The 24,258-nt window shown below is 40.7% G+C and overlaps 1 protein-coding gene across 7 annotated transcripts in view; it reads right to left on the bottom strand.

Annotated features, from left to right (window-relative positions):
* Positions 1–1,138: 1,138 nt before the first annotated feature.
* SLC4A4 (solute carrier family 4 member 4) overlaps positions 1,139–24,258 on the bottom strand; it is a 268,875-nt gene continuing 245,755 nt past the window's right edge. For 6 of the 7 annotated variants that reach the window (XM_073340382.2, XM_073340384.1, XM_073340383.1 and 3 more), the window contains 8 exons: positions 23,311–23,489; positions 21,832–21,904; positions 16,795–16,863; positions 15,086–15,259; positions 12,753–12,914; positions 9,136–9,232; positions 6,449–6,528; positions 4,932–5,020 (listed from right to left, as the gene is read on the bottom strand). In XM_073340382.2, coding sequence (XP_073196483.1) covers positions 6,485–6,528; positions 9,136–9,232; positions 12,753–12,914; positions 15,086–15,259; positions 16,795–16,863; positions 21,832–21,904; positions 23,311–23,489 — 798 coding nt within the window. In that variant the 3' untranslated portion in view covers positions 4,932–5,020; positions 6,449–6,484. Of the gene's footprint in view, positions 5,021–6,448; positions 6,529–9,135; positions 9,233–12,752; positions 12,915–15,085; positions 15,260–16,794; positions 16,864–21,831; positions 21,905–23,310; positions 23,490–24,258 lie in introns of all 7 variants that reach the window. The other variant, XM_073340388.2, reaches the window with a different exon arrangement.

Genomic DNA, 24,258 nt, shown 5'->3' on the forward strand with positions numbered 1-24,258 from the left:
CCCAAATAACTCCTCCCCTCCTCCAAATTACTTTAACAAAATGTCAGTACTTTAACAAAAGTCATTCTGGGGAGTGTAAAAAAGTCAAATGAATATGGGGTCATGATGGAACTCTGATATGTGGTTTACGGCAAAAGGAAAACACATTGTTTGTTGATTTACTTGTATAACTTAGGTTTGAGCAAACCAGACTATCCCCAAGTTATGCAATGGCGGGCAGGGAGTGCTACGATAAAAGTGATTCTCAATCTATTATCACTGATAGGCGCAAACAGTTTTCCCATACCATGAATATTTCCTTATTCTGAAGGGGGCGGGGGAAGAGTCAATCTCAAAGTCATTTTGATAATTTCAAAACGTTCCAGTTGATCTTGACTTTTCATTTATTTTTTCAGTGGAATTAGCTTTTCAAGTTGAAATTTGTTGAACCCTAATGCTGTTTTCACAAAGAATTTTGACTAATCAGGGACTTGGTTTTTGGTTTTTTTGGATTGAAAAATTCCTGACCAACACTACTGCTGGGAGACTTTAAAACTCATTGCTATGTCAATAGTAATGGAGTCAGTAACATCTTGAGGCTATTTGGTGGCCTGTATGAGAGCAGCTGGCATTCAGTCTGATTCTTGGTAGCCATGTGCAAGACACAAAAACTATCTTAATAATTAGAAGTTAGTGAATGAAAATCTTGCTCCTAGACATGGCCTCTCCAGACATAGGGGCGGAGTGCTATGCAGAAGCTCACACTGTGCTTGCCTATGCTGAACCTGTTCTGCAGATACCCTGTGGTTTGTTGTAGTATAGAATATTTTATATGGAGTCTATACTGAAAGATTCTTGTTTTAAAGTGTCCTAAAGGGATGATGATTCCATCATATTAAAGCACATTATTAAAACTCTAAGGGCCATATCTTCCTCTATCAATGCTGATTTACACCAACTGAGGATCTTGGCCTAAGTTTCACAATAACTGTTTATCTCCATGAGCCTAAAAATGGGGTAATTGCTGTCAAACATTTTGCCCAGAAAGGATAAACACATTTCCCTGTGCATACTAATAATCTTTCTTTAATGAAGTAACTGAGAGAATCACAACAGAAACGAACAAATGCATAAAGTTACTTTATTTTCAGTACACATTTAATTTTGAAAAATATAAATGCTAAAATATCTCATCTTGTTCATCTCTTGATTCCATAAAAGTCACAATAGAAAGCTTCATAAAACTGTAAAATACTATACTGTTATAAGGAATTTCATGTTTTATATTACTGGAAAAAATCATTAATATATTGAAATGTTTTCTGTTTTTTTTCCTTTTTGTTCCACCATCTTGATCTACTTCATTTTAAAATAAGTTTTTATTCTCTCCTCCAAAGCAAATACAGACTTAAGAGGATTAAAAATAATAGAAGTATCTGAAAGTGCGTGTTGATTCCAAAAATGTAATGAATACATATATGTATCAGCCATAGGAATGGCTACAAAGATGAGACAATCACCAGTTGTTTCACATTGTAGGTCTGGGACAAAGTTATCTGTAGTTTTTTTTTAAATATTAGCCCTGAGTAGCAGGTTTGTAAGTGTTGTTAGAAGCTCATCTAATTAAGGGTGCTCATTGATTTCAGTGGACTTTAATTCAGCCCCTAAAAGCACTCTCAAACCTTCTCCCCCACCCCGATTTTTTTCTGACATAATTGCTATTTATTGTCACAAGGCTGAAAAAGTGCAATGAAATGCTATTTCATGAGACCCTACATAGGCTATCAAAGGGCCACTTTGCTGCATTTCACCTTTTGGAGCAAGCAGGTCTTTTGTTCGTTTGAAACAAACAAACAACCCTTCAGTTTAGTGTTTTGTCGTGAAAAGTCCCAAGCTTCTGCCACAAAAGAATTGTGTGTATATAGATGAGAAAAATACCAACTTTTTTTGGTCCCATCCCCAAACAATGTCGCTCTCTCTGCATAAGAGCTCAATCAGAAATCAGCAGTCAATACATTTCAAGTACATTTTAACATGGTTCAAAAGTGGAAGACCTCATTTGCTGGAGATGGATCACCAGGTAATAGCAAATGTAAATATTTGCTCTGTTGGGGGTGTGAGACAGGAGGGTGCATTGTAAGCCATTCTTTCTTCAGTGCTTTTCTAAAGAAATCCGCTGTTGTCCAACATTCATTTCAATCGTTCCTCAGCCAGCACATTTGCGTTTCTCTAAACCAAAATCCTACACATGCATACATGGCTCTGTTGTTTCACATTATAGTGGGTTGTGATTTTTATAGAGGAATGAAAGTGTTTTATGTTTTAAATTAACACAGCACAACCCTGATTATCCATCCTCCAGTTAGCTGAAGGCAGTATACACTCCCTTCCTGGTTTAGATGTCACTTAGGAGAATCAGGGCTGGACTGTTTACAGTATGCTGATCTGCCAAGGAAGAAAGGCTGCATTTCCTTCCGTTTGTCAAACTTTCCAAGTGACAGCAAATTACTCTTAATTTTGTCCCTCTAAAGCTGGACTGACCATGGACTGGAATTTAGATCTGATATTGGATGGGGGGGGTGTACATTTGTTTTTTAAATGCTGATGTAAGGTGGGCTGCTGTATTTGGCATTTCTTTTTAATGTATTTACCATCCCTCCCCCCACTATGTATAATATTGTTGCTAAACAGGATATGCTGCTGGGTTATAGGTGTAGCGCCCAAATAATACTAGTGACAGTGGGATAATAAGGGGCTGGTTTGTGGATGGGTGCAAACTGTTGTAGCTTCAATAGGGCCAGGCTGCAATTATTATGGTCCATATTTCCGATGTCTTTCAATACAGCATTTTATTTAAAAATAACATTTCCAGAGACTTCTGTAGCACATTTGGACAAGAGAAAAACCCCTCTACTATGCCTGTGGTGTGGCTTGGGAGGCTAAAATTTGGCATACCAGGTCTCAGTACTATCATGACATTTATGTTTACGATGGGCTGTGTTCTTTTCATTACAGCTTTGCAGGCTAGTAGTCCTCTTGCAGCAGTTTCATTTCCCCTGAGGTACGAAGTGTTAGAAAGTAGCTTGTGGGGGCGTACAATTTCTTTTAAAATGCATATGGTATCAAATATTGGGCCAGCCCCTTAAAGCCAGTAAGAATAAACTCAGCCCACAGAAAGACCCCCATAGATTTCAACAGGAGCAGGATTGAGCAGCTGCATGCCATCAAGGGCTAGGGGCCAATAAAAGTGGAGTGCCAATCCCCAGATTTCTTGACCTTATAAAAGTCTCTGCCTGCAACAGTACTATCTGGTGCCAAGTCTCCGTAACAAGATGCTGTCGACTGGGTCAGCATTTCCTTACTGAGTGAAATTCCCCAAGAGAAGAGAGGGTTGGAGGTGAAAGATATGCATCTAACAGTGGGGCCCTGACCCTTGAAGGAACAATGGAGTGGAAATTCCTTTGACTTAATTGGGCAGTTGATCAGGCCCTGAAAGTGGAGCAGACCCCTAGCTGAGTACCAACTAAGTCCTATCCCTGCACTGGGATGATTTCCCCCAGGGAAGATAAATGATGCCTTGACTGTGCGCTACATTTAATGCACATCCAAAGCAATGGAACCTTGTCAGACAGTCACCTGGATAAATTTCAGTGTAATGCCCAATTTCCAAAATGGTTTGAGTTTTTTTAATCCTCTATTCTTTAAAGTATAGACCTTTGCCTACTTTGCTTGTGAACAAACAGACAAATGCGTGTGGATATTGTATCTATTTAAAAAGATGCATTCTAAATGGTATCTTTGTCATTGTGGATTCTAAGTTGTAAGGAAGTAGGGTAAGTTCTATACACAATGGTGAATGGATCTGGGGGAGTACAGTTATCTGCATTCAGAGTGTAGACCGATTGGTGGCTTTCCTAAGTAAGTAGGAAATGTTATGGATATATATCCTGATAAGTAAGATTAAAAACTATCTTCCCCTTAACCATATGATTATGGTGTCCATGCTGGATTGCATGCAGATGTGTACAGTCACACACACACACACGTCTGTACATGAAATAATTCTAACCATACTGCATTGGAAAGCAACAAAATTAATACAATCAGCACATCAGTTATTGCCATTAAATGTAAGTCTCTTCCTAAACCACACAAGAGTTAACTTACATCCTGTCACCTTCATGTACAGCTAGAGTCTTTAAAAACAAATTAACAAATGGAGGCTTCAGATGCAAGGTATTATTAAAACTGATCCAGCCCTATGCCATGACTTGGAGATTGTGTAATTTTTGTAAAAATCACATATTGTACAATACATTTTTACAGAGAGCCTGGCATCTAGAAATAAGAGGTAGAACTACTCCAAACTATGTTTCCTGCTGCAGGAAAAATTCATTTTTCTTTACAGTAATTAAAAAAAAGTTTAAAAAAATTGACAAAAGTTGCAGGTTAGGCCCCATAATTTAAACAAAATAATCTAGGAAAATAACACTTTTCAGTGTACCTGACAGATAAGTCCATTAAAGTGTTTTAAAACAAAAAGTTGCATAGGAAAGGGACATTTCAGAACACAAGCTACGACGCTGGCACTGGTTTGTCTGTGCTGGGAGTGAAGTACCTTTAAGAGCAAGTTAGTGTAGCAGCACTGTCCAGTAGTGTAGTAAAGACATTGAATTAGCCTGGAGGTCAGTTTTGTTCTGCCAGACAGAAAAGACACACTGATTCACAACTAAGATAACGTCAGTTCCTCTGACATTTCACAAAGGTATTTATAATATATCCTTAATACGTCTGCCCTCTGCTTAAAAAAATGAGAGATGTGTGTGTGTCTGAGTGATAGAAGGCAAGGTATAGTGTGTTTCAGATTTACCTATGCAGCAGAGAGCATTTTAATATTTGGCTGGTGACAAAAAAAAATTGAACAAACAAAAAAAGTTACAAAGTAGTTTCTGTTCCCCTGCTCCTCCAGAAATAACCATTGTCTTCAGGCTCAAGTTCTATTCTAATTTGAGGCACAACTTTCACTGGAGTTCGTGGAGGGCTGAATGAAAAAAGAAAACAAGGTAAAAACATATGGACTGAATTTGTTTCTAGTGCATTCTGAAAGGGTCAAGTGATTTCTCCCCAACTCCTTCATTACAGAATACCACTGCTGCATTATTAGTGCATGCAACTATTGACAAGTCACATGAGAAAACCTTAACTTTCATTGGGGAAGCTTAAGCATTATTTGGCCAGTAAGAAGTAAAATGTTGTTAGTCTAGGGGATGAATATTCAAGTCTCACTGAATTCAGAGGACTACATTTCTGAATATTGTATTATGTCTATTCAACAGCTCAAATATTCAGTGGTGGCTGCGGTCTGTGGTATGTATTCCTAGCACAATCCAACTTGGGGGCTTGATCCTGCAAGAAGCTAACAATTCTCCTGCACTGAATAATTAGAGATAGGTGTGTAATGAAATTAAATATACATGAGACCCATCATGTCATGCAGCAGCCTTTTATTTTAACAACATAAAGAGATCACTTGCTAATCTTTGGGAATTCTTGGACAAAATCTCTCACCAGCAGCACTGGGCTCAGAACCATGCTACTGCAGCCATGTTTAAAGAGGGTGATGGTTAAGAGTTTTTAATCACAGTTCCCACTCTGGTGTGGACAGGATTTTTTTCATCTTGGAAACCTGTCTGTGGCCTGAGTTTGGTCAAGTACATACTCCTTAAACTGCAGCATGTGTGTAAGTACCTGGCTGAATTGGGGCATATGAAACTCATGTTACAGACTATTTCTTCATGGGCTATCCGACAATCTGCTGCTGCACTCATAGCACCTGTGTAAAGTGCTTGTGACCACCTCACTCCCCTGAAACCCAATCCTGGAGCAACCTCACTACAGCAGGTGGCTCCATTGCTAGTGAAGGTGTTTGGGAGGGAGGAATGTTAGGCAGTACTGCTTGGGCCACCCTCCTCCTGTTCTGGAGAATGCTCTCAAAGATATGAAGGAGAGGCATCACCATTTCCCAGATGTCTGCGCCTACTAGGCATGAGCACCCATGGAGATAGATGCAGTTAAACAGCAGCAAGTATCTCAACTTTCTTACGGTGGTCTGGCATAATTCCTTACTGGTACACAGTCTGTCTCGAGACACAATTCTAAAATTTAAAGAAAATCCTATCTGTCAATGAGACTACTTTTGCGGCAACAGTTGTTTCAGGGTAATGACAAGTTCCTCAAGGTCCCTCTGCTAAGCTATAGCAACTCAGCTGTTATTATTTATGTGTCCTGATACAATTAAGTCAATGGGAACTGGATTGAACCCCACACAGATTTTTATTTTTTTTGCCCTACTACGAAGTGAGCCTCCCTTTCAGCCTGGATCTATCATATACCTCATGAGAGCCACACCTCCATTGTATTTACTGAGCATACAGTACATCTCATGAGACCATGCTGAAGAAGCACCTACCTTGGCAGTGTGTGTGACTGAAGGAAAGGAATTTTATCAGCACGATGTATGGCGTTCAAGGAATGTTGGTGATTTTTCTCCTGTTTAAGAAAAAAAAAGTCTTTTGTCACAGCATTCAGCCATTATAAATATGACGTTCCTCCTCTAGCAAGTCCCCAAATATTTAACCATGGAATTTCACAGATTCCTAAAAAGCATGGAAGACATCAGCTGAATCAAGCTAACACACAGTCAATTCGAGGGGGAAAACCTCTGCCATCAGTGGGACACAAAACGCTAATTTTCAAACGTTGTCACTTAAACTGCAACCAAAACTTGCCTCTGTGCATGTAAAGAGGTAGACATCCAGGCACCCACCACTACATGTGTATTTCATTGGCCCAGCACGGTTTGAAATTTCACCTCTAACGTTCTGACCAACCAAATATAGCATGAAAACTCACTCCATACTTAACCGGAGGGTGGTGTAGTTAGGGCTGCAGAATTCAATTTTCATAATAATGTGGATTTTACAGTTTTTTTCCCCAACTTTTATTGATTTAAATTCGTGGAAAATTATAGGAGGGTCAGAATAATTTAATGACCGCAAACATGAAGGTGGAAAAAAATTAAAGCTTTGTAACTATTAAGACGCAAGTTGTCAACATCCCCTGTCAAAGTGTACAGAGTAAATATCCTTAAAGCAAACTAAGTTCTCAAGCAGCATTTTCCTTACATCGCCTAGCTGCAAATTTCAGTTATCAATGGAAATAATTATTTGTTGGTTTGTGTGTGTGTGTGGTGAAAACTGATGAACCTCATCCTTCTGGATGAATTAAATATTTGTGAACATGCTGCAGAGGTTCTAAGTATTATTTGTATTATACTTTGGAACAAAGCCTTTCACATGATGATACCACAGTGCAGACAGATTCCAGCTACTCTCTCAAGAGCAAGAAAACCCTCCATTATAATTTTTGCCTTGCCTCTAAATCAAAAAGATTCAATCAATATTTTTCAAAATGTAAAAATACATCTAAAGTATTTATTCAAGCTACTTTAAGTTTTAGTAATTCACCACTGGAGTGGGAAGTGCTCTGATAAATTGATTTGTTATGAAGATATCAACAGACCCTGAACTATAGTAATACAGCATTATGCTAGTGAGAGATTACATTATTTTTTTACATGCACGGACATTGCAAAGGGGGTCAAAGTGGGATCATTCAGCTGAGAGCCATGATAAGCCTCCTGCAATTTTGTGCAGTTCACCATATTAGGTGATTTATTTTTCTCATGTATCTGATCAGCAGGGAGGCTGAATCAGATTTTACATCTACAGTACTGGGGCAATGTCCAAATAAAAATCATATTTGAAAAATGCTTTTGCCTGTCACGTTAACACCACTTTAAATTATTCAAATGGAGTAAGTTGTGAAACTCTTAATTTTTAGCATTTCAGTCCATTTGGTCAGTGAAACAAGAGTTGTCTGCATCACTTTTTGGTTCTCATGATCACAATAATGTTGTTGTATTTGGATTTCTATACATATCAAGGTTTCTCTGTCTCTCTCTCACACACACACACTATTATAGGTACAATTTTCAAAAGCACCTACATCCCATTGATTACAATCAATGGGCCAATTTAAGATTATAGTGTAGACATAGCCTAAGTCACTTGTTCACTTTTTAAAATGATATTTTCTGGGCCTATACATTGACAGGATTCCTTTTCAACAAAAAGGAAAGTGGATAGCTATGAAATTCCAAATTGCAGTACAATGCAGCCATAAGCTTTCATCAACAGAGAACATAAATAAAGCCAAAGTTAATTCACTATTTGACCCTTAAATGGTCATTGCCAGCATCTCAATAATTGTTTTAATACAATAATTTGTGTTTCCCCTCCAATTCCATTATTCCCAAACAGCGTTTTCGTCTGCTGCTTGTCATTTTAAAAAGCTGACAAACACCCCGAGATAACTCATGGCAATTAATCTGAAATTCCAGGTTTATCAAACACATTATAACACTAGAAAATGCGACTGGCTATAAATAAAGATTAACAATGGGGAATAAAATACAATCAATCATGGATATTAGAATAAAAAAAACAAAAGAGAAGGAACAGATGTAACACAAACGCAAGTCACCTAAGAAGGCAAATATGTTAATGCTGCATGGTTTAAATGATCATCGCCTTGTCAATTAAATGATTTAAGAAGATCAATGACAGGCCTAATTTGTTAAGTGCTGATTTTTGGGGACCTAAGGAAACAAAACAGTAATGGACAGTGGTACTGTTTCTACCCGCTGCAATCCAGAACATTAACAGCAAGGGAGAGAAACCAAGTAGATACCACACCAAGACACACACAACAACAGGCAGAAATGGACTGGATGATTTAGAGGGTTAGAGAGAGAGAGAGAGAGCTAGCGAGAGACCTGTTAGTAGCTGAGTAGAGGCAGTTAAGGTGGAGGCACCAAGAAGGATAACACAAAACTTGTAAAAAGAAAAAGAAAAAAACAAACCTCCCCCAAAAACTAGAGGCCTGGAAATTGTTTTAAAAAAGGAGAAAAGAAAACTTCTAAGGGATAGGACAGATTTTTTTTTAAAATTCAATCCGTATGTGCATATTTGTGTGTATCTTTTTGGCAGTGCAAGTCACACTCAAGCAGGCATGCAAGAGGTTAGTTCTACTCACTGTCGGAAGGTTTGCTATCACTTAGGAAAGGTTCCTGTTCCATGATGTCCATTGGAATTTTAATACTTGGGACATTTTCTGAGTAGGGGCAGTCGGACTGTGAAAGAAACGTGCAAAAGGTCTTAGAATATTGCCACTGCTCTCTCTCTCTTAGCGTCCCCCACATATTAAATTCATCCTTCACACAGCCACTGGTGGAGAGGAGTGAGAAAGGGAAAAAGGATCGTCCACCTCAGTTGTTTCCAGGCACTCAGCGGCCCCGTCACACCATACTTCCCCTTCCCTTACTACAAAAGCAAGACAGATTAAAGACACACAGTGGAGCTTTTCACCTTCTGCCACTCCCCTTGTCCCCAATTTAAACTCTGCCCTGTGTCCAGCTCAAAGATGCCAGAGGGGCAACTGCCCCAAGCTGAATGGAACATACAGACGCATGCTGCATTCTTGAGGTGTGTGAAAACCCATCTGAAGTATCCCTCGGCTGCCATTTCTTTCTGAAATAGCTCAGGGGTGTTTCTTTTCCTCTGAAGTTTCTATAACTGAGATGGGCAGAGTCCCACTGCATCCTGTCAGGTGGGCTTTTTTATCCCCCCCTTCAAAAAAATGACCAGTCCCAATTAAAATTCAAGTTACATTTAATTTAGTTCCCTACTTCCACTCTCCATTTAAGACAGGTTTCAGAGTAGCAGCCCTGTTAGTGTGTATCTGCAAAAAGAAAAGGAGGACTTGTGGCACCTTAGAGACTAACGCATTTATTTGAGCATGAGCTTTCATGAGCTACAGCTCACTTCATCGGATATGAGCTGTAGCTCACGAAAGCTTAGGCTCAAATAAATGCGTTAGTCTCTAAGGTGCCACAAGTCCTCCTTTTCTCCATTTTAAAGGCTTTTATAATCCAACAGAACCATGACGAAGCAATTAGCACCATCAGGCAGCACTCTGAGGTATTTTCAGTTCAGAGAGGGGTTGCCAGTACTTTAGCAAGTAAGTCCCACATGTTTTCTCCCTGAGGGCCCTTAATGGGCTTTGGCCCAGACCCTTAGCAACTGATAAACACCATGTTCCAGGAATTGTGTACCGACAGGAAGGGCTAGACTCTATTAATTTGGATTGCCTTTCAGGCAAACGCTTAAGCACATGCTTAAGTCCCATTGACTTCAGTGGAACTTAAAGAACATGCTTATAAGTTAAAAGCCGTGGTTACCCATTTAAATAAACACTTTCTCATAACCGAGGAAGGGCATACCAGCACCTGGGAAAGCAATTAATATTAAGTTGCACTTTGCTAGAAATGTTTAGACATTGTTGCTGAAAAGATATAGGTCCTGCATTGACGGACCCGGCACGGTATGCCATTTGAAAGGTTGGGTAGGAATACCTTGTACAGAGGTCTTGTGGTATCTGCACTGATGGTTGGGAATTTTACAAACGTTTCCAGTGGGAATCTGGTACATTTCAAAGGCAAAACATTTGCTCTTCAGAAATATTTTTGTGAGCTTAGGGATGGTTTAACAGCAAACGTCCAGAGAGGTAGTGAAGCCATCGCAAATTACCCGATAGCCCCCTCCAACAAAACACAGTTTCCAGGCAAACGAATACAATAAATGTGATGAAAATGCTGACACTAGAGGTTCTTCTTTATACATTACCATCTGCAAGAACAGAGATCTCAAATCTCAATATGCAAAAAAAGAAAAGCATTAAAGGTTTTGCATCTTCAGCATTTGGCAGCTCTGACAAGGTTACTAAATGTGAATCCTGATCTAAACATAGTGGCCCAAAATTTTTTAAGAGTTACTAGTAATGTTTGGGAGCCCAACTTGAAACACTTTCATGAGGTCTGACATTCAGAACATGCTCCGCTTCTGGCACGCCTTGAAGGTGTCTCATGATGGGCACCCAAAAATCACTAGACATTTCTGAAGGTGTAGGCTAGGGAAACAGGGATGGGATACCTGCATGTGCTTTGAGCTGTTCCCGCCTCTGCACCTAATTGCTAACAAATCCTGACTTAGAACTCATCAGGTCTTGCCTCGTTCATTCTCTCTAAGGCCATGTATATTATATATGCCCTAAAATGTCATCTTTGAACACCAGTTCACTGATACATTATACATAACCTGCCTTGTGCCATCTCCCAAGGGCAGGTGTATAGAATAAAAGAAAAAATACACCACCACATACTATCTGCAGGAATCCAGTTGCAATGAGTGCTGAAAAAATGTCCTAAGAAATGTTAACTAAAAGGAATGTTATGTAAGCCAGCCTCCCATACAACCAAATACTGTAAATGTCAATAACTAGATACACAACCATCACAACCACCCTGCACGCAGGTGTATTGCTATAATCTTTGAAAGTGTTAGAAATCAATCCAGTAATTTCCTTTTAATCAGACACAATGTGTCCAGCTCCCGTGCTGTATAGGGAATGTTGTTGGGCCTGGGGGCAATGTAGGACCTTCTGGGAATATTCTTAGCAGCTGTATGACATGGGCTGGTCCAATGGATCAACTGATTATGGATCCTAGAAGAAGCTTTGAAACTTGTGTCCTACGGGCTGACTGGTAGGATAATGGGGTGCACTGTACAAGTACCTGCATGGAATTTCTAGATTGAAGGTGCAACTTGTGCCATTTTTTCACCTCTTTCTTCCCCTAGGAGGAATGGCAGCATTCCTCTTCAAGGGAGCATCCTTCTGCTCCCAGCCACAGTAGTCAGGCTCTTCACAGAGCATAGGAAGAAGTAACTCCACTAACACCAGCCGAAACTCTTCGCATCATTGTGCTGAAGTAGTTAAAGCCCCATTGTCATTCAGCTGGGGGTAAAGAGAGCCAACTCCCCCAGAGAGAGAGAGTGATTTAATAGACATGTGACCTCAAATTAAGCCTTGGTAGGGAAATGCTTTAAAGGCACAAGGACAATATTTTTGTTTAAGTGCATATGGAACAAAAAAAACAACTGAAGTATTCTAAGGCACATGGATCAGGTCACAGCGCTTAAGAGCAACATTTGCAGCTATGCTTCATTATTTTAATGCACACAACAATCAGAGATTAGAGCTCCGAGTAAATCACACTCTAGACAGCCACTTATCCTCTCTCAATTTTCAAGCCAGGATTACCAACCACAAACAAAAGACCTTGCAGAATGTGACTAAGCAAGTCAATTTTTAAAAATTGAATTAATTAATTAAAGAGCCATGGAATACTCCAAACAAGTGTGTTATTTTCACTGGTAGTGGAGCTGGTTGCCCAGAGCACGTACATCCTAAAGAGCAAAACAAAAGTGAAAGAGAGTCAGGGCGTAAACAGACTGGGGGAAGAGAGAGCACTCAGAACACATAACATTTCAATAGACACGGAGTAGAATATGCATGTGGAAACGTGACTCTTCGTTCTCGGAAATGAAAGCGCCACCAGCGAAGGTTAGGGACATCTGAAAGATGACATGCTCAGGGCCAGGTGCCTGCAGCGGGTAAAGATCATGCTGAGTCTGAGTCAAACTAGGCAGGGAGGAGTTGCCACTGCACCCAGCCATGAGGAGGGAGTGCACCTAGGGACACGCAGTATTAACAAGCTAGAGTTTATTACTTTACAATTGCAGGAAGCTCCTTACATCGTCATTGTCACTATCCAGACTGCCCTTCTTCTTTTTCTTCGTCTTCTCATCCTCTTTCTTCTTCTTGTCCTTTTCTGGAATGACGTCGTCAAGGAAACTGAGGTCATGCTGGGAGAAGAGGTAGTCCATGGCTTTTCTGACTGCCACAAGTGCCAGGATCTGGTGGGACAGAAATTCAGCATTCCCGTATTTAAATGTTACCATTCCCCTTACTCACGCAGCACATTACCTTTAGTCAGGGATATTGGCTTTACTCTGTGTGTATTCAATCTGACACTGTTCTTCTCCCCGGATGCCTCAGTGCTGTCTGCAAATTAACACGTCGGAAATCTGATAGGCTACTGGAATAGCTCACATCAGGTTGGACATCTAAACCCTGTAGCTGATTTGGACTCCAGGTTTCAATGTCTTAGGTGACCACAAGTCAGTGTAAACAGGAACAATATACAGGTTTACACTATAACATGTCACAGGTAAGTTACAATTCTACCCTGAAAAATGACTTTGGAAAAGATGGCATTGAGTGGTTCCATGGTTACTGTGTTACAGTTATTTCTGTATTAAAAGGTGCTTAGGTTACAAGTAAACAGGGCTGATCTCTCTAGCTGCCAGTTCTTCAAACTCAACTTGGGAACTAAAAGTCTAGCTGGGTTCTTGCCTTCTTGTGAATCACCACCAGCAACTGAAGTTCTGCAGGCCAAGCCAGGCTCTCAGTTACCCCTGTGCAGCCCCACTGCCTTTCAGGGGTTTGCACAGGTGTAACAAACCGGGGGTCTGTAACTGGAGTCCATTCAGATCTCTGCTTATTGTGCACACGAGAAAGAGAATCCAGCTCAGTCTCTTTCAGATGCCTTTGCTAAATGTTTTTACTGTTTTGTAAAGATATGGCTCTTAATATGCCAGCAGACCAGATATATTGATTTTAAAGGTATCTTTCTACATAGGAATGTTTCCACAGTGGAACCACAGTGAATGTTCTTAGAAGGAACAACGCTGATGCAGTTAATAGCATCAACAGAAGAGTAAACACGTCCCTTTATTTTTTTCTCTGTTTCTCTCTCTCTCTCTCTCCCTTTTTTAGATAAACCATACATTGTGCAACTACAGTTGGCTTTGACTCACCTATTAATTAAGCCTGAAATAAGGTAAGTTTAGCCCCGGTTTCATGACGAGCCATCCGGCATGAGCCTAGCTGAAATCTGAACTGTCTTTAAGCTGGAGGCTAGACTCTACGGAGTATAGATTAATGGAGGTATTGTTTCGATCACAGTAGGTTTGGAATGAAACCCTCACCTCCAAGGGTTCTAGTTATACCAAAGAGAAAACGCATAATTGTTTTCTCAAAGATTATGGTTTTCTCAAACCCTCACCTTCTCAAAGGTTCTAGTTATACCAAAGAGAAGGGCCTGAGCTGTGCTGTTTGGTTTTGCAGCCAAGCTCTTCCAAGGATCATGTGTTTGTGTAGGTGTGTCTTGTCTTCAGGTTTGGGGATTTGCTCTGACCCATTATAAAAGAGGGAAACTGCTGCAAAGCGTGCATTTGAATTCCCCCAAAGTGTGGGAGTGTTGGGGTTTCTGGTCTGTGGTGTTACCAGGTGCACTAGGTTCTTTTCTATGAGTAAAATACCATATAATAGCCGTATACGTTTACACAATGATATATTGGGTGAATAATGTGTCCTTAAACATTTACTCAACATTTTAGAATGAATCTGATGTAATATTGAAAAACAAAAAACACTTCCCCAAAGATGGAATGAGTAAATGAACCACTGTTAATTTTTATGACATACAGTTCCAAGAAAAGCCGACTTCTCATTCCTGATTTAGCCAATTAACTTTCTCAATTTCCCCATCCTGAGTTACAGCAGCACACAAGCAAAAGACACGGAGGACAGCTCTGCCCTCAAATTCCTTTGCTTTTGTCAGTTTGTGTTATTGAGAAGCACGGAAGAAGGCTTCTGTGCAGTATTTAATGTGAACTATCAAGGGAAAACAATGCATGTCTTACATGTGGACATAGCTCAGAGGGAGGGTGTGGGAAATCTGACTGTGGCAACAAAAATGGGTCAAAATTAATTGTGGTTTCCTGGAAAAAAAATTAACTTTATGGACTCATTTTCCCCAAAAGGATTTGCGAAAAAGCAGCCACTAACACAAAGAGTAGAGGCCGTGGAGAGCATTCCCCTTGTAATCTTGTATCAGTGTGATGGATGGAATGAGAAAAGTTCTTTGCTAAGTGTCTAGCAGCTTAGTGCTGTAATGTGTTTTGTGGGGTGGTTTAAGTAAAGGGAGCCTGAAATGAAGAAGAAACTCGACAGCTCCACTTACCATGACTGGGAATATTATAGCAGCCACAGTTGACTTGAGGATCCAGAGGAGGGCCAGACACACCACCTGCAGGAAAGTGAACAGGTGGACCCGGCGCAGCGGGACGTGACGCAGATAAATGAAGTCAGGCTGATGTTTCAGAGGCATCAGAAGCAGCTTCAGACGATCCATGAACTGAGCAGGAGAGGGAAGAAAAAATTAAATAATACAATAGTCAGAGTAGCTGATACACAAAAAGGAGCGATAAAGCATTGTTGGCCCTTAATTTGTGAACCAATGGTGACCTGCTCTTCTTGCAAAAACAACACACAACCAAACACCCTTGCCCCCTGTGGCTGAGTTCTTTCCCTTTTAAGTAACCTTTATGTTCTGCACAATGGGCAAAATTTTTAAACCTGGGTGCCTAAAGTTAGGCTCTTAATTTCTATTTAGCTGCCTAAATATGGATTTACTTGATTTTCAAAGGTGCTAAAAACCGGTAGCTCCCATGGATTTCAATGGGATTTGTGGTTGCCCAGCACTTCTCAAAGTCAAGCCAGTTACATTAAGGTGCCTAAATATGGATTTAGGTGCCCAACATTAGGTTTGGAAATGTTGGACAGTGTATAACATGAGAGCCCCAGTGCAAGATCCTTAGCTGGTGCAAAGAGTATAGTTCTATAGGAATGGCATCGATTGCCAGCAGCTGAGGACCTGACTCTGTCAAAAACAAACCAGACTGAGGAGTTGGTAAGAGGGGAAGTGCCTCTAGCCCTACTGGAAGAGACAGGTTGGAGCGAATCCCCAGCCAGGATTTCCTATCACTCAGAAGTTGTCCTTGGACAGCTGAAAAACAAACATTTTGTAGCACACTGGTCACCTGGGCCAGAGCACTAAGAAATTCTGCTTGGAAGAACCAGGGGTAGTGAATATTACAATCGACTGCTTGTCCCTTGCCAGAGCACTGGCCTCTTGCCCACTTCTGGCTGATTCTGAAACCAGATTCATCTTAATCTAGGGGGTGAAAGACAGGGCCATTTTTAAAATAAATTCTGATGGCATCCACAGAACATGTAGTCTTTTCCCATTAAAATACTGCTAAGTGGAAAAGAAGTTTGCAATTAGCAGGTGATAGAAAGTAACAAAACCACTTCCAGCTTCCTAATGCCAATTAAAGTGGCTGCCCTGGGAGAAAGGCTCCCTTACGTAACATTTCCTCAATAACAAAGAAAGGGCGTTCGGCTTTGCTCAGTTATTCCCACCAGTTCATGCTGGAGAATAATACCACCTCAATAAATCCTGTTAACTTGATTCTCTAATGCAAAGCAGCAGGGCCAGTTACAGGCCCGAGCCATCTAAGAAGCAGGACTACGGCAAGTGAACAAGCACTGTTCTCAGTATTTGTCAGTAAGTGGCCAGAGAGATGGTTTTAAATCACGCTCGGAGAACACACTTAAAAGGTTACAATTGCTTCTTGTGGCATTGCCACGGCTCAGAAGGCCGGAACTGGTGCTCTCCTGTGGAAAGGTTGCTTTTATTTGATATCATCTACAACACAATATTTGTGAAGCCTTGGTAAGAGCCTTTGGAATGAAAATGAGGTGGAGGAGGAGGGAAATGGTGAGTAGTTAAAACAAGAGCAATGGTTAATGATTGCCATCCTCTTGACAAGGTCCTTTAAAGAATCTACCCTTAAATATCAGAGTGGTTTGGTTGCTATGGGAACTTACCTGCACTCCATTAAGGGAAGCGACACCCATGTAGAGGAACACTCCATAGAGCACAGGCATAGGAATAAACTAGGGGAAGGAAAAGAGTGGTGAAAAAACTACAGTGAATAACCTCAATCAATCATCTAGTTGGTACAGAGAGAGTAACAGAATTCATATCCTGTGCTAACCCTGAACTTCATACGCATATGAGTAATGCCAAGTCATAGAAATTAGCAAGTTTTATACTGTATTTTAGTGAACGGGAGAGCACTTGTTGTGTTAAAAATAAATAGCTAAAGGGCAGATGTAATTACACTGGGAGAGAACAGGGCTCATACAACACAAAAATCTGCCCAGCAGAGAAGGGAAGTGAAGCCGGCCCAACCAGGAGGCAGAGTCAGGGGGTGGGAAACATGTTCCAATAAGGTTAAAAGTTTTTAAAAAGTTGTAAAATGAGCCTGTGTCCCTGCACTTGTTGGTTTTGAATAAGACTGAATGCAGAAATGCTGCCTCCCAAAAGGAAAGAGACTATATTCCCATCATATTGCCAGTCTCTGGAAAGAAAGTTGTTCTCATAAGAGTTCCAAACCAGAGATTAGATAACGATGTGAACCAACCCTCTTATTCTTCGTCCAATCCTTGACCCACGTTAATTCATAACTACTCATGGGCTAACAATTGTGAGTCATCATCTCACTTGCCAAACCTGCCTTCCAAACACCACCACCACTTTGCACTCACGTAAGTGGCAAGCCCAGCCCACCCGACACAACAGGCCCCTTTGCAATGGAATGGGTAATGTTTAGGCTGGATGCTGGGGAGCCAGACAGGGAGTGGGTCCCTCTGCATGGCTTGGAGGGATCAATGCTAGAGGAGCCACCTTTGTAGCTATCCCACTCCCTGCAATATAGGCTATTTCAACCTGCCCTGCATCTGCCAAGTTCCCAGCCCAGCTGCTTGGTCAGGCTCTACCTTTAATCGAAAGGTCTCAAAGTGCTTTATAAATATTCATTGATTAGTACAAACTCAATACCCTTCCCAGGCAGGTGATACATAGGGATCACTTCACCCCCCATTGAACGCAATCCCCCTAGCATGGGATGGAAGCTGTTTCAAAGCACTGAACCACACTGTGCAACAGATGGCTGTGCATGGGAAATTGTTTTTTTTTTTAAATCTGGCACTCCAACTGCAGACAAAAAGCCTTTATCAGCAGCAAAATAACCGCCCAGCTTGCCAAAAATGAAAGAGTCCCTCAGCTGAGCAGCAAAGTTATTTGTAATAAACATGACATGTTGTTAATCAAAATATCATACGATGGTCCAAATACAAGATGGCCTTGAAATCCTTAATATAACTTCTTTGACACCAAGCAAAAGAGCAGTTCCTGCATCAGTCCCCCTGCGGTGAGAAAAGCAGTCAGTGTAATGACTCACAACCACCACTGCAGGGCAGGCACTGCACATCCAATGCCTCTCTGAACTTCAAAAAAAAAAAAAAAAGGAGGACTTCTGGCATTTTAGAGACTAACCAATTTATCTGAGCCTAAGCTTTCGTGAGCTACGGCTCACTTCATCACTGAACTAAGAGTACATTCCATTTTTCTTTTGAGTGACGCATTTCTTTAACATCTTTAATGCACAAGTTTTGAGCAGGACAACAGAACTTTTTATTGTATTCCCACTATGTGATTACTCACCCTTTCCTAGGTTATAAACACAGTGGCATACAAGTACTTCTTCAGGCCTGGATCCTGCAAACACTTATGCACACATTTAACTTTGAAAAGAAAAATAGCTGTGCTGACGGCAATGGGCCTAAGTTAAGCATGCGCCTGAAGTTAAGCATGCATACGTTTGTGCAGGATCAAGGCCTTAATGAGGATGTGCTGCCCATTTCTCAACTGTGCCTCATTTCCCCACCAGCTTCTGCAAGTCTCTCTGCTGTACATTAATCCTTATTGTGGCTTTGTTTGCAGCACTTGCTTCACTGAGTGGGACTCATTTATATTCCATTTTAAAAGCTAAATGATTTTCCTGCAGCCTGCTTGCCACAACCTTCTGACAGTGCGCTGTAGGAAAGAAAAAAAATGTCTCACTTTATGTTGTTTGCATTACTGCGGCGTCCGAGGGATAAGACAAGACAATGTCTCCTGAAGCAAGATGGGTCGAAAGTTTGTGGAGATCTTAGTTCAGCTCTTAAGTTTTTCTGTGCTGTTTCTCTCGCTCTCTCTTTTTTTTTTAAATAAAAAGTATTTGTTTATCCTGCAACAGTGCAATGATACTCAAACACGTAACTCACTCCTCAGTGAAGTCAAGGTACAGTATCATGCTTAACCTAATCCAGTTGTGTAGGAAACGTACAGTGCTTTAGTTCTGGAAGATTTCATGCTGGCAATGTATTCTCTGGGAAGGGAAGGGACTGCTAGCTGACAGACTCAAAGCAAACCTGTTGCTGGCCAACTAAAGAAAAAAAATGTATTTATAGGAAACTGCTTATCATTCTCTTAGCAGGAACTCAGATCTGCAGTTACTGAGTGGAAGAATCAGGGACATAAAAAAACCCCCAAACCTGCAGTTATTCATTTCACTGACTGTTTTATTGAATTTGGGCTTGTTAGTATTCAGTTTACTGTTGGCATCATAAGGTGTGTAGGTTTGACAAGGCATTCCACGAGGCAGTTCTTACAAGAGCAGAATCCACTGCTGAGTTTTGTTAAAGGTTCTGGAATTTTGCCAAGTAACTCCTACTGACCTTAATGGGAATCATACAGCTCTATCCCACAGACTTTACCCCATACGCGTCCTTCAGGCAAGTGTGTAAAATAGATCAGTGAACAGAGCAATCCTTGCTTAGAAATAAAAAAGCACAGCAAGGGAAGGGAACAGATTTCTGCAGGGAAAGGCCACAAAGTAACAACCAAATGCATCAAACTAAGCATGAAATTAAAGAGGGGGGGGGAGGAGGAGAAGAGTTAAGAAGAACCATGATGAGGAATTTACTACTTGTAAAACCAGCCACTGAAATCTAGAATAGGAAAGTTTTGATTATTTAAAAAAAAAGATAAGATTCTTCTCTTCGCCTTCAAGGCACTTGGTACCACCTGCCCCTCCCCACATTCCTGCCCTCATCTCCACCCCAGGGTCACATCTTCCCCTTTGCTCACTCATGCCTTTCCATGACACTGCTCTCTGATTAATATATGTAAAGCTCTCACTTGCCTTCTCCCTTACAATACCTACCTGTTGCATCATTCAATTACTATGGCCCCTGCCACTGTTTCTATAGCATAATGTTACTGTTCTGCATTGCCCTCGATTGTGCCTTTAAACTCTAAATCCGCAGGGCTGGGACGTGTTCCCCATTACTGCCTGTATCTTGGATGCTATAAATAAATAATCATCACCACAAAAGTCTAATATGCAAATAGAAGAGTTCCTGCACCAGAGATGTGTAACTAGCTTCCCTAGTGTTGTTCTGTGATCTAATGATGCATTAATGGTAACATATATGTATGAAGCTGTATGCAAATAAATCCCCGATCTTGAAAAATAGGCAAACATCTATGCTGTAGCAAACTGACAAAAACCCAAGGGGAATGAGTTTTAAAGAAAGAAGTCAGAGGCAGAGCTGATCAGCGCCTGGGCGGAACGCTATTGGCTGGCTATCAGGAAAAATGAGGAAATTAAGAAATTGCATTTCTATATCATCCTCCTCATATGCACACACTTTGCATACTGCTCAGGTGGGCAGTATTTCTGAGGGATGGAAATATAACTGATTTAAGAGGAGAAAGCCTAGAAGTTCAGTTCTCTTGGTTGTTCTGTTCAAAGGCAAAGCAAGTTTTATGAACCTAGCATGGACCAGATGCGTGCTCTGACAACTGGACCTAATGGGCTTAAATCCAGGACCTACTGGAGTCAGTGAGAAAACTCCATTGACTTTAGTGGGGTCAGAATTTTACCCATGGAGTAGCTCTGTTAGCTCAGACCAGCTGAACTTTATGGATTGCCAGGAATTTTTTATACTCTTCATCATCTATGTCATGTCTACACTCTGAATCGTAAACACACACCATGAGCTGGGTGCCAAATGTAAAATTCTCTACACTCATACGTGAGATCACTGAAAAGTTATTCATGGCAACTAACATCTACTACAAGAATTGGATTCCTCGGTACTAACAGAATGAACTAAAGGATTGTCTTATTTTGGATATGCTCATTGATTTCCTGGTACATACGATATGTGGATGCCCTGGATGCATGCATAAAGCACATCTCACACCATATCCATCCCTCTGATACATGCTGAAGAAACAATCCTAATTCTTCACCTGGCAGCCTCCTCCAAGACTATAAAGTGAAGTCACTCTGGGAAGTTTGGAAAGGGAATCAATCTGAAACTTTCTTTGTCACCCCCAAGCTGAGATAATCAATACCACAATCCTGCCGTTCCTTCACCTCCCATTGACTCAAGGTGCAAGGACCAGATTCAGTGATATACTCTGACTTCTTTGTGCCATGCCAGTGATGCAAAGCAGTATGTAAATGGCTGTACAAATACACTTACATAATTTCAAATTTCTTTTTCTTGACTATACATTCATTGTAAACTGGTGTCTTCCATGGAGCAAATACATTGTGCTATCAACCATGCTTCCAGCATGGCTTCAACAAGCTCTCCTAGTTTGTCTGCAGTATATTTTGCATGAGCACATGTATGTGGCAGATGCATGAAACATATGAAGTAGAACAACAGTGCTGCACACAAACATTTAAAGCAACTCTTATATTAAAACAAAAAAGACCAACCTTGAAATTTCTTGGCAACACTGTATCACCCTACAGATAAACTTTTTAGGAGGAAAAAATCATGTATTTTAAGCTCTCACTAAATTATAAAACTACATCAATAATTCTCCCTAATCTCCTTTTCCATACTGCTATGATGACAGTCTTATCATAAGAACAGTCTGTTATTGCAGTGTGGGCAGCTTCTTTATCTTTCAGTGTCCCAAGAAAGAAAGAAAAGGGGGAAATTTAACATATTTACCTTCAAGATGGGAGCCATAAAGACTGACACACCAGTGAGAATGAATACAATGACTCCAGTGACTCTCTGCTCCCTGAAACCAAATCAGACAGTTACCAGTCTAGCTCCTGCTTTCTCCTAGGTTTCATTCTCTGTTCAACTCTCCAAAAAAACCATAGACTCTAAAGATTAGGTTTTGAGGCCAGATTTTCAAAGGTGGGTGGCAACGGTACGGCCAGAAACATCATGCGCACAGGTTGAACATGCACACTGTTTGCTAATGCAAAAAAAAAATGTATTTGCATGTTTCTCCAAGTGCCTGATTTGTGGGTACAGCAGTTTGCACCCATCTTTGAAAATCTGGCTCCTTTGAAAATTGAGACTATTCCCAGAGTGTCATTTTTACTCAGATAGCTAAACAACAAACACATGACTGGCAAATCAGTAGGATGTTACAAATCAATATTAGGGGAACATGTTTGAAAATGTAATGTCACAAGCCATCAAATGGGCAGGCTAAATTCTTTGTATGTGATTGGCAATTTGTCTTATATGCATATCAGTGATAAATCATTTGCTGTGGACTCATTAGTTGGTGGCATATTTTGAATCCTCGTCTAAGAAGGAAACCACAGTTCTGTTTGCTGGTCAGCACAAGTACAGAAGGAAGTCATGCACTATTGGTCTGACTTTCTGTGGAAGTCTGAGCATCTGCACTTCTCATTGCCCTCAGAGGGAGCCAGGGTTGCTCAGCAAGTCTGAAAATACACTGGCAAACATTTTCGAGTATGTAAAGTTAGGTACCTAAATTCACATTTAAGCACCTAAGTAAGTGGCCTGAATTTCAGATGCACAGCTCTCCTGCTGAAGTCACTTAAGACCACTCAGTTTGGGTACCTAAATATTGCATTAAATTACCCGATTAGGTAGAGCTGGTTGCTTTAGGCACCCCAAGTTTGAATTTTTTGGCGACTGTATTTGATCATGTCTGTCTGTCTAATTTCCAATTACAAAATTATCTGTGATGACATTGTCCACTTTCCCATCCTCAGAAAGCCAGCTCTTATTACAGATCAGCTGTCAAAGCTAACTAGGAAAATTAGCAACACTCCTCTGGGAGTTTTGTGGCCAAGTCTCCTAGTCAGCTTTGAAAAATCTCAGCCTACATATTTCACTCCCAAAGCAGTGAAAAACAATATATAACTTATTAAAAGTTTCAGTCTCTCTCTCTCTCACTCCCACACAAACCGGAAGTTTTAAGACAACTTTTTTCCCTTTTAGGAAACAACCCTGGAGAGGGTCTACTCAATACAAACTTCTAAGTGAATAAAACCAATGAGGACTAAAAGAGTTCTAAGGAAATCTCAGCTGAGTTGAAAATGTGCTGTAAATCTGACATCTATTCCCGAGTGTCTCTGCCTTTGTCCTGTTTGGTGCTAGATCACTTACAGCATACACTGATCTTTGCATGCAAACAAGGCCACTTTTGGTTTGCCATACCTCACTCCCAGAAACTTGGGCTGTTCTCCAGGTGCTGAGGTCTCGGTCTCCATCTTCAAGCTATCGATGTGGGCAATGGAGATCACAGTAGCAGCAACGTACCAGGGCAGGGCCATGAAGGAACATATAATCATCAGAATAGCCACCCAAAACAAATCCAGATGATAGCCAGCACCTTTCTGTGGAGGGACACGGGCAACAAACGTTATAGCATTCAGCTAACCATCAAATGTTTGAGAACACCAGGACCTTCTCATAGTTCTAGACTGATGGTAATGGCACACAAGTCATCTTGATCAGATGTTAGCAGAGTATGACCTGATGATCTTTAGAGGCTGAATTATCAATGTAGCTGCTGCACACAGGTATATATTACAGTGGTGGGTGACTTAACAAATAAAGGGGGTAGGCAGCCTTGTGAGCAATTTCGGAAGAGATCAAAATTGCAGAAAGTCCACCAGTAATTAATTGATCACCGTATTTACAAAACATGCATATATACTATATGCGGGAAGGGGTGAAATTGATGGAGTTCAAGCCCACCCACCAGCAAAATAACTCCATACAAAGGGTATTAGTCAAATCAAGCTATGGGCTGAGAACAGCTGCAGAAAGCGGCAAAAATTAGACTGGATGTACACTGAATCTTGGCAGGAATTTAAACGATCCAAACAATATTATATTCAAGTACTAAAAATATATGTATTTCCTGGGTATAATCTTGCAGGGTATTTCAACGCTGCTCTAGACTGCCCATTCTTTCACTTGGTAATGGGCCCTTTTAAAAAACAACCCCCCAAACACACCATTGTACAGTGCCATTTTTATAGTTAACTGTGACCCTTACTTTATTAGCTATTGTGTTGACAAGGAAATCACATGCCCAAGACTCCTGCAAAATTATCTGTAATGACATTGTCCACTTTCCCATCCTTAGAAATCCTGCTC

The sequence above is a fragment of the Lepidochelys kempii genome, chromosome 4, assembly GCF_965140285.1.
Source record: "Lepidochelys kempii isolate rLepKem1 chromosome 4, rLepKem1.hap1, whole genome shotgun sequence".
Lineage (NCBI taxonomy): Eukaryota > Metazoa > Chordata > Testudines > Cheloniidae > Lepidochelys > Lepidochelys kempii.